This window comes from Rhamphochromis longiceps, linkage group LG10 (assembly GCF_057381845.1).
Source record: "Rhamphochromis longiceps isolate RC_006_pf linkage group LG10, R_longiceps_female_GT1.1, whole genome shotgun sequence".
Taxonomy (NCBI): Eukaryota; Metazoa; Chordata; class Actinopteri; order Cichliformes; family Cichlidae; genus Rhamphochromis; species Rhamphochromis longiceps.
In genome coordinates this window covers 23,306,338-23,317,566 of record NC_140566.1, presented here as the reverse complement: position 1 = coordinate 23,317,566, position 11,229 = coordinate 23,306,338, and the positions used below count along the sequence as shown (strand labels likewise).

Genomic DNA, 11,229 nt, shown 5'->3' with positions numbered 1-11,229 from the left:
ACATCCTGTGTAAACATTTGGCTGAGTGAGTGTGTGCGTGTGTGTCTCTTGCTTCTGTATGTGACTTGAATTGTGTGCCTGCATAAAATAAATAGAGAATATGTCTCTAGCTGATTTCTTTTCTCAGTGGTCTTGTGTAGAATTGTGATTTGAATAATTTCTGAAGTGATAAGTAATTCACAGCAGGAGGGACACTAGGCTTGAACTGCTAATCCTTTCAAGTTGCAAAGTATACAAGGTGTAATGTTCTTGGAGGAAAAGGTGTTTGTACTCTATATGTTAGCTTCTCTGTGAAAACTGCAGTAAAATACTAGAGGCTTGAATTAATATGAGGCACATAGCCATTGTAAGAAAGCATTAAAAATACAAGCACAGGGCTATGGGTGTAGAGTAGGTGAGGGAGGACTGAAAAAAAAAATTGCCCAAAATGCATCCACCCCAAGAGACATTCATAGTCCAACTAAGAGGAAGGGCTATAATAATAATAATGGATACTTTATTGATCCCCATGGGGAAATTACTTGTTTTTCTCTGCATTTGACCCATTCACTCAGTGAAGCAGTGGGCAGCCCACTAAGCAGGCGCCCGGGGAGCAGTGTGTAGGGACGGTACCTTGCTCAGGGGTACCTCAGGGTAGCCGGTTATAGGATACTATGGCAGGACTAGGACTGGGATGGGGGCTTGAGGCCACAGGTATTGTGCTCCAAGATTAGGCTGAATGGCTGAGCCCCGAAGGGGCGTGGCAGAATTTCTAGAGGAGGCCCAGGAAAAACTGAGAAACTGAATCAGAGCGATGAGGGAGGCAGGATATGTAAGCTAGGGGCCCCTGGAGAGGTATATGTGCAGGGCAGGATTTAAGGCATTGATTCACAATTTAAGGCAGTCATTTCTGATGAAACAGCAGAGCTTTGACGTTTCCATCTTTGAATTTTGGTATCTGGTTGGAAATGATCTCTGCCAGCATCTCCGGAAATTCCACACTGAGGGTTTTATTCACAAAGGTGTAGAAACAGATCTGGAGAAGACCCTCGACCATCTGGTTAAGACACAAAGAGGTTAGTAAGAGTTGTTTACTCACTTTACTTAAAAGGATTTCCCTTAAAGTGGAGTAGGTTCTAAATGCAAGATCTTTACGTCTGCAACAAGTTTTTACAGAGAGGCAGAAGGGGAGAGTGCTAAAAACTAACTTGATTGAAACTTAATGCACTACACAGAATATGAGTGTATTCTTTAGGTGGAAAAGACCTGGCTGGTATTAAAAAAAACAAAGAAAGCCAATCTATGGGATAAATATCAAGAAAATGCTATATGAAACAAAGTAGCCTAAAAACACTTAAACGTGTGTGTGTGTGTGTGTGTGTGTTTGTGTGTTTCACTTGCCTCCTGCATGGAGTCAAGTAGCTTAGTTAACTGGTAGAAGCGTTGCCAGTTCTGACTAGGGTTCTCCTCCCTCTTGACGATGGCTTTTCCCAGCTCCTTGATATAGGTCATCCTGATCTCATCAAAAACTGCTTGACTCTTCAGGCCATCTTTTGGTACTGCACACACACAGAGACAACACAGAGCGATATATCAGTATCATTTAAAAAAAAAAAAATTAAAAATACGATTTTTTCCCATGTTCACTTGGAGCTGGTAAGCTTCAAGGACACTGTTGCTCTGTTAGGCTAGTGGTTAACATAGGAAGGGGTTCTGAAGGTATAAATTAAAAAAAAAAACACACACACATAAAAGTAAGACAAAGCTTTTATCAAAGAATTTGTCCTTATCAGGTCTGTGTCTGCTGTTCGTGTGGCAAAAAGAGTTAGGTGAGAAGTTTGCATTCAGACACAAATGATCAACACTCTTCTGGATCAGAGAAGACTGACAGAGTATATTTCTCATTTCATCAGGTGCCAAATGTTTTCAGTTGCTTAAAGGGCTGAACTACAGGCAGGCTTTGCTACTATGAAGCCATGCTTTTTAACAGCTGATGTTTAGGATTGTCTTGCTCAAATATGCCAGCCTTGCCTGTAAAAGAGGTTATCTGGATACCCTGAAGCCTGTATACACCTCTCAGTATTGATAGTGCCTGAGGGTCTAATGCACCCCCCCCCATACCAGAGATGCAGGTTGGGAACTGAGTTCTGATGACAAACAGGATGGTCTCCAATTTTCCAAAAAGAACTTCAAACCACAGAACAGTTTCCACTTTTCCTCAGTCCAGTTTAAATAAACTTTAGTCCAGAGAAGAGGACAGCGTTTCTGGATCATGATCACACACATCGCTTCCTCTTTGCATGATGGAGCGTTAACCTGCATTTGCGGATGGCTGTATTGACAGACAGTGATTTCTGGAAGTGTTCCTGTGCCCATGCGGTGATTTCCATGACATAATTTAGCTGCTTTTTAATGCAGTGCTGCCTGAGGGGCCAAAGATCAGAGGCATTCAATATTGATTTTTGGCCTTGTCCCTTGCACATGTACTGTAGATGATGAGATTCTTTGAGATATCCTACAGTCTTCGCAATTTTACATTGCGGAACTTTTTCCTAAAATTATTCCACAATTTGTAGACAAAGTTTTTAGCAGACTGGTGAACATCTACTTTTCTTTACTTCTGAGAAACTCTGCCTCTCTAACATGCTCTTTTTATTCCCAGTCATGGTACTAAGCTGTTGTAGCTGTTGCTGCCAACAAATTCAAAATGACCTTATTTTATTTTTTGGTAAAGAAATGTATGTTTTCTGTGTACTGTTATGAATGAAATATAGATTTATGAGATTTGAAAATAATTGCAGTTTGCTTAAAATGTTCCAAAGTTTTGGAATTTGGGTTAAAAGTAGTACCAGCTGCAGTGCAAGGTGTCACTTTTGCTTTTTAAATCAGGACATTTGAATACCCTTCAAAATGATTCTCTGCGTTCAAATGATATATTAAAGAGGACACACTGAGGACTTTCGCTGTGCCGGTCACTGCTGAAAAGCAAAAACTTCAAACTTGAAAAGCAATACAGTTGTATCAGCACATTGTGGACTCTTGTCAGTCTGGTGTCAGGCAGTGAGCCGCACAGTTTAGCAGTGACTTGCAGTGATTGTGCTAGGCAACAATGGCACTGCAAACTCATTAAACAACTTGTGTTTTCTTATTCTATGACCTATAAATTCTTTATTGAGTTATTTATGTTTTGTGGTGCTTTCACGCTGCTGAGCATTCTCTATTCTCTATATTTAACTAAACATGACAGTATATCAAATAGTCTTATAAGTGACTTGAAATTCCATATAATGTGTGCGAGAATGGATAAAAGCAGCTCAAACCAAAGTTGTCCCATCTAATAGTATTTCCATCCCTGAGGGAAACGGATGGAAATCGCTCTAAGGTACAAAAATGCAGCCGGTGCACAGTATGGAAATGTAATTTCCTCCTGCATAACAAGCTAATAGCTTCTGAAGTGCATCCTCTTCTTCGCCATTCTCTGAGAATAATGCTCTCCATCACAGACAAGAAAATTTGAAATAAGTGGGAAAGGTCTGATTTAGTGATACTGTTTCCTTGTGTAGCATGTAGGGTTACGTTACTGATTGGTAACCCACAGCTTTCATTATTTGACCTCTTCAAACATTAAATAAAGAGAGGCCTGATGAACACTGCCTATTTGAGTCTGTCCTTTAACAGCCTTTACTAATTTATACACAGCAAATAAAATGCAGTTGGAATAAATTTACAATTTGTAAAAATGTCTTCTGAATCCAATTTTAGCTAAACTAAATTGTTAAAAAAGAAAATTAGTTTTTTTTTTTTTTTTTAATAATGTGCTTTCACTGGACACTCGTACATAAAAGAAGATTAAACAGCAGTAATAAAAAAGCTAACTGTTTTTATTCAGTGAGATAAGAAACACAAAAGTTATACTAATTCAACTCTCAGTGGAGCCTCTAGTATGGAAATTAAATGACTCTCTACCAAGGTACGATCTGTGAAAGGACTGCACTTTCAAAGAGCAGTAACATTTAACAGAAGGCATCTAAAAGAAAATATCACATTGTTACATCGCAGATTGGTGAAGAATGTCAAAAGAACATCAAACTTGCATATTTTGATAGTAACAGTAACACCCGGTCTTTTCTGTGGCATTTTGAATTCATGTGTCCTTCTAAAAAGAAATGGCTCCATGTTCGATCGCTGAATTTCAGAACTGAAGAAGACCCCTGAAATAAAACACTTAAGATACACTTTAAACCAAACAATGAAGTTAAAGAAAATGCAAGACAAGTGCTTGAAATGGTTTAGGGTACATAACACCCTGTGAACGTAAAGTGACATAAAGGTCCAGCGAGCACTGACAGACACACATAATAATGCATCTACAGAACAAAACATCTACTGTGCTTTTGTCAGCAGACTGGGTTTAAATTATTGCAGACAGGAATGTTACTGTTCTGCCGTTATGCCTCTGACAGTGTAGACACTTGCGGCATGCTTACCATTTGCTGCTGTCAGCAGTGATTTTAAACAGGATCTTTGAACTGCAGTATTAAAACATACAACCACCGGCCACTTCATTAGGTACACAAGTTGATCTGCTTGTAATGCAAATATCTAACCAGCCAATCATACAGCAGCAACCCAATGTATTTACATATATAGATGACCTGCTGAAGGTTCAAACTGAGCATCAGAATCGGGGAGAAAAAAGGTGATGCAAGTGCACACGGGCTGATCTGAATATTTCAGAAACCGGTGATCTGCTAGGATGTTTCTGTTATAGGGTTTACAGAGAGTGATCAAAAAAAGGAGAAAATATTTAGTGAGTGACAGTTCCCTTGGCAAAAATTCCTTGGTGATGCCACAGGTCAGAGGAGAATGACCAGATTGCGCCCATAGGAAGACAAAAGTAACTCAATTAGCCCTCATTACAGGCAAAGTGTGCAGATGAGCATCTCTGAATGGACAACACATCAAACCTTGGAAGCAGATGAGCTACAGCAGTAGAAGACTACACAAAGTGCCACTCCTGCTGGCTAAGAAAAGGATACTGAGGCTGCAATTTGCATGGGCAATAGAAGATTGGAAAAGTACTGCCTGGTCTGATGAGCCTCGATTTCTGATGTGATATTTCAAAATTTAGTGTAAACAACAAGTCAGCATGGATACACCCTATCTTGTATCAGTGGTAGAAGTTAGAGGATATTTTCTTGGCCCAATTGGCAACTTAGTACCAACTGGTCATTATTTAAACACCACAGCATACCTGAGTATTGTTGCTGACCATGCCAATCCCTTAATGACCATATTATGATCAATCCTGATAGCTCCTTCCAGCAGGACAACATGCCATGTCACAAATATCAGATTTTCTCAAATGGGTTTCTTGAATTAGACAGTGAGTTCACTGTACTCAAATAGCCTTAACAGTCATCAATCTCAAGCCAAAAGAGCACCTTTGGGATGCGGTGGGACAGGAGGTTTGCCTCATGGATGTGCAGCTGACAAATCTAAAGCAACTGCGTGATGCTATCATGCCAATATGGACCAAAACCTCTGAGGAATGTTTCCAGCACCCTGTTGAATCTTTGCCACAAAGGCGATGCATTACTGATAAGTAATGAAATTTGTGGCCTTTAGCAGCAGCAATCAAAATCCTCTGCGCATTTATCAAGAGGAACATGACCAGAACAGCCCTACTGTGACAAATTGCAAGGAAATGGAAAAAAGCTGCAGCTGTATAACACAGTAGATACAATAAAAAGTGATTTTTCCAGTCCAGCAGAGAGACTTTTGAAAAACACTGCTGTCATTTTTCTAAGTGAATTGTGTTCCATTACCTGTACTGAGCAGTAACAGCACCTTCATGCACAGGTACTCTTCGTAGGACACCTGCAGTCTGACAAACTCATTACAGATCTTCAGCATCTGCTCGCACTGGTCAGTCATGAAGGGCAGCTTCATGCGATCTCTGTGAGAGGAGAGGAAATGTAGAGCAGGTGAAGACAAGAAACAGAAGAAAACAGAATTAAAAGAGACACACAGGTTAGAGTTGGAGCTGTTTCACTCATGCTGTTATTCAATTCCCAATAAATAGCCCTGGCAGGGATGTGTTACATCCTTGCAGGAGAAATACAGACTCTAAAATCAGTCATGATGGATTTTCACACCTCACTTCCACTAACACACAGCCCACATTACTTTTTTTCTTAGAAAATCAATACAGCACATTCTCCTGATACACAGCCTTGGGCTGAGCGCTGTCTACTCTTTCTGACCAACTGCAGTGCCATCGGCAATGACTCCTTCACATTTCATATCTATTTTTTACTCCTCTCTGGAGTTTTTGGACGCGACATCTTGCAAACAGCTCAGGGCTTTCTTTCTAACCATTTTCAATAAAAAGGTTGAGCTGTTTGCAAGATGTCGATGTTTTTAGCACTGTTTACAAATGTAGAACAACTGGATGGGTCTTTCAGAAATCCCAGCAGGTATTTAAATAGCTTAATAGTTCAGTTCTATTTACCTGAATTTGCTTTCTACTGTAAGAAAGAAAACCCCAACAATCATATGATCCCCTATGAGCAAGCAATAGTGGGAGGGAAGAGCTCCCTATTAATGGGAAGAGACCAGACTCAGGGAGGGGTAGTCACTTGCTGTTACAAATAAATGGCAAATGGCAACAAAAAAAAATGAGGCTATGTAATCAACATACTGCAGACTAACCTGAGCCCTGCCTCTGTGGCATAGAAAATTATTTACAGTATAGTTCATAATGCAGTTGTTCCTGTATTTTTTTGAATTACTTGAGTAGTGTAACTCTTGAAGTGTTTACAGACTATTATTACAGATATTTGATTCCTTATACTTTATTTTTTTCTAGCCTCCCTAGTCATTGTCTCTTGTATATGATTTCCTATTTAGTTACTTCCTGTTTTATTTTATTAGTCCCCATGTGCTTTGATATTAGTTTTGTTGCCTTTTATGTCTCCGTTTATCCGTTTATGTCTTAATTAGTTTCAGCCGTGTCTTGTTACCCTGGCGTTTCCACTCTCCCTGATTAACTCCTGTGTATATTAAAAACCTAAGTTTGTATTTGTTCCTTGTTGAGTCATACTGTGTTCCTGGGTGTGCTATCTGCAGGATTAATGGTTTTAAATATTTATTATTATTTTTATTTTCCCCCCTTTTTCGGCATTGCCTTAATCAAGGTTTTTTGTGTTTATGAAGTTTGCCTCAGAAAAAGTGCATTTGGACCAGGAACCTGCGAAACGTGGCAATAACAGCTGATGTTCTGGCCTAGCTTATTTATTCATGGGGCCTTTTTGTTGCTTCTGAAAATTAGGTGAGAAGGTCAGTCCTGGGCTCATGTCTGCTTCTTAAGAAGATTAACATACAAACTGGATGAAGTGTTAAGCAGCCTACACAGCTTGGCGATCAGCAAAAACTAGCGAACACCCTTTCCCACGTCCCTCATAATAAAACACAGAACTGGAGTTTAGATTTCAGCAAAAACTATAACCATATTCTCATTGTTAGACAGCAAATTCTCATTTACATGTGACTTTATCCCTCAGCCTTCTGACCTGATTTCTATACTGAGTCACAAAGCAGAGTCACAGATAAATGGTTAACTTTGTAAGTCAAATGATGAAGTGAGACTAACACCGTAAAATGAGCAAATGGAAAAACAAAACTGCTCAAATATTAGAACAGCTGTGATTGTTACCCACTTGTTGATGACAAGATCAGGGGCGAAACAAAGCATGCTGCCATTACACTGCTCGTATGACCTCCAGCCAAGACTGAAAGACATGAGAAAGAGCCAGGAGCACTGCAGCAGAGTCATCTGGTCATCAAGGTGCAGATTGCGGAAGCCTAAGGACGTAAAAAGACTGTTAGAACAACTAAAACCAGATAAACAGAAGTTCATAAAACAACCACAATAACAATTTCAAAGATGCAACACCAAAAAGAGACACCAAATACTGTCTGTGATTTTCTCTCTCTCTAGGACTGACGGTCTTCAAAACAAAGCAAGCTATGAGGTTATTACAAATGTGCTAATATGTAAGCACTGGGGGTGCAACAATACACAAAATTCACGGTTCGGTTTGATATTTTTTCGATACAAAAAAAAAATGTTCATGCCTTTTTAATTTGTCATTTATTAAATTTTCACGGCACATTCCGCACCACATCTCTGTGCGTTCATCATTTGTTTGAAGCCAGCTCACCTCCTGCAACTACTTTTCCGAGAATACGCGCTTCTTTTGTGGTTCGGACTCCTTCTGACATTTCTTTGGAGGTGGAGGAACATCACAGTAATTGCTTAAAGGAGCTTCTTCGACATCTTTAAGACTTCTAAACAAATGTCTGTCCTCCTCCTGAAAATCTTATGTATGCAAACACGCGTTGCAACTTCTTATCTTGTGCCCGTTTTTTATTTTGACAGCGAATGCGCACCTGCGGACCACTTATGTGCAGCCCTGGTTATTTCGCTCGTCATATTGCAGCCACAGAAATTATTTTGTCCATGAAACCATAAAGCTGCACTTTCTTTTTGCCTTATAGTCTGATTTGTCATAACTTTTCCGTTTTGTGGTAAGCTTTTCTTTGGCTGTCACTTCTTCACCCTGACCTGTCTTATTTGGCTCAGCAGAACTAAAATATTGTGGCGAGCTCAGACAAGGAGGAGACGGAGGTGTCGTTTGGTCTTGCTTCCCGTGAGCTAGCCAAGGAGCACAGCCGTTTATTGACATCTGCAGAAGACGTCACCCGTCACTATGGAAACATAAACAAAACATAACTGTACAAACAGAACCCCGAACAGCCCTGACCCGCTACATAGCGCCCACCTAAGGGGTCAGTCGTCCCCGACGACCCCATTACCCCACACAAAGTCCTGCAAATGCCCAGGTGCCTTCTTTTGGCGCACCGGGGAAAAGTCACTCGGGTCAGAACATGGGGTGCCACCATCATCCCACTTCTGACACCAATGTGGCGAGCTCAGACAAGGAGGAGACGGAGGTATCGTTTGGTCTTGCTTCCCGTGAGCTAGCCAGGGAGCACAGCCGTTTATTGACATCTGCATAAGAACACTGCCGTTAGCTAACTGCTCAGCGCAGCAACAGCACAGCAACAACAACAACAACAACAGCAACACCACACAGGGCGCCCTCTGACCCCGGAAGGACACACCGTCGCAGCGAGAGGGCGTCACCCGTCACTATGGCAACAGAAACAAAACATAACTGTACAAACAGAACCCCGAACAGCCCTGACCTGCTGCTTTTACACACGCACTCACATAACGCTCAGCGATTCTCTGCGCGATCAACCTCTCACATGTTTAAGCTTGCTGCTGAGATTTCACTTGTCATGTTTGCATAGTAAGCTAACGATTGATAAGACGATGTCAGAGGAATTGGTGCGCAAATTATCATCACTCACCAATCAGTGCTGTCGCTCTCTATACACAGTTCGTGTGATTGCAAAGTGAAAGCAAAAAACAAGCGCAAATTCAAACGAGATTTCAATATGTCACATATTGACAGTGGCTCACCGATGCCAATGACATAATTACCCAGCTACATTTCCGAAAGAATGCAAAAGCATTGACATATATTTTTCCTTCCTACGATAGGCCGATGGGCAGGGCAGAGATAGATTTTGGTAGCCCGACTGGAAAAATCGCTAGCCCCAGGACATCGGGCAGGCGATTTTGCGAGCCCTGTATCTGATTGAGGAATCACTCATCTTTGGAAAAGAGAGTTTATTACAGAGAAATGGCTCTTTCCAAAATAAAAGCTATACTATACGCTTCTTCTGGGCTATATTCTCAGCAGCATATTAAACATATCAGGTCCCCATAAGGAGAATCATGTGCTAACGGCTGTCTAAATGACTCGGTAAAGTTTGTAGCATGCATGCTTGTTGTTTTTGTCTGCTTCCACTTGTCTTTGCACTAGGATGATGTCGGTGTAAATGTGCAGTCATATTTGTTGTGTTCCCACTAGTGCTGTCAGCGTAAATCTTGTTGAAATGACGTTAACGCCACAACATGGCAAATCTCCGATAACGAGCTACCGGGGGTTGCCCGTGCATGGGGCTGGACGGCCAACACGTTAATGAGCTAACTGCGCTAACACACTAGCTCCCACCCATGTAATTGAGCATTGCATGGCACATCCAACATACTGTTTTACTTTAGTCCATGACACGCTTACCTTCAGGGTCATATGTCACATGAAAACCAAAATAGTTCCAAACCCCAGATCTGAATGAGGGTGGGGGAGGTTCAATTTGCCATGTTGCAAGGAGAGCTTAACTTCTGTCTGCTAGCTTGCCCTGCGCTCAGTGAATCTGCGTTCGACTACTCCGCCTAGGCTGAACTGTCGAGCGCAGATCCACTGAGCGCTCAACACAGACAGCATCGTCAGAAGGAAAGTTGATAAAATAAATTAAAAATTTATTTTGTATTGTTCATACATATGCGTACCAAACCGAAAGCACTGTATCGAACGGTTCAATATCGATACCAGTATCGTTGCACCCCTAGTAAGCACATATGATTGCATATGTTTCAGGTGATAGTCATTAGTTGTGCATACTTTTAAAACAGCAGTGCAGAATATTTTCATGTTTTCATTTCAGAGAATACAGACATTAAAGACAAGTGGAAGTAATTGCTCAATTCTTTTATTAAAACTACCACAAAAGAGCTAAGAAATACTAGAAATGGACCATACAGTTAACTGGATATTTAAATTGAGTTGCTGTTCAGTTGTTTCTGCTCTCAAAACAATAAAAGTTGAACTGCACATTAAGTCCTTTCATTTTCTGTTTCCTTGAAATATGGCTCAGCTATGTGAGACCCCTCCTCCTCCTTTTAGTGCTTCTCCTCTCGATCGACTTGCCAGTTCTGGACATCACATACATAAGATTTAAAACCAGATTTTCTCCTCATTTTTCCCCTTGTCATATAAAAAGAAATTACAAAAACATAAGCCAATGTTATGGTTTTCTGGCAGGTTTCTCAGGAGCAGAAATACTGATTAGCAGGTCATGTGCTTTCTGTTTCCATGAGTTGAAACTAGCACGAGTGGTTGGAGTTTCAAATTCATTTTGTTTCCATTTTTGTTTTGGTGGAATGGAAACGGCGTAGGAATAAAACCCAGCAATTATTGTTTTTTCTTGACATTTAAACCATGAATTTAAGTTATATTGACAACAATATAATTTTAGTATATCCATTTATGT

At 40.6% G+C, this 11,229-nt stretch overlaps 1 protein-coding gene across 2 annotated transcripts in view; it reads right to left on the bottom strand.

Moving 5' to 3' along the window:
- Positions 1-485: 485 nt before the first annotated feature.
- LOC146660946 (glucocorticoid receptor-like) overlaps positions 486-11,229 on the bottom strand; it is a 61,539-nt gene continuing 50,795 nt past the window's right edge. For both annotated transcript variants that reach the window (XM_085421023.1, XM_085421024.1), the window contains 4 exons: positions 7,701-7,845; positions 5,808-5,938; positions 1,381-1,538; positions 486-1,036 (listed from right to left, as the gene is read on the bottom strand). In XM_085421023.1, the coding sequence (XP_085277149.1) occupies positions 884-1,036; positions 1,381-1,538; positions 5,808-5,938; positions 7,701-7,845 (587 nt within the window). In that variant the 3' untranslated portion in view covers positions 486-883. The remainder of the gene's footprint in view (positions 1,037-1,380; positions 1,539-5,807; positions 5,939-7,700; positions 7,846-11,229) is intronic.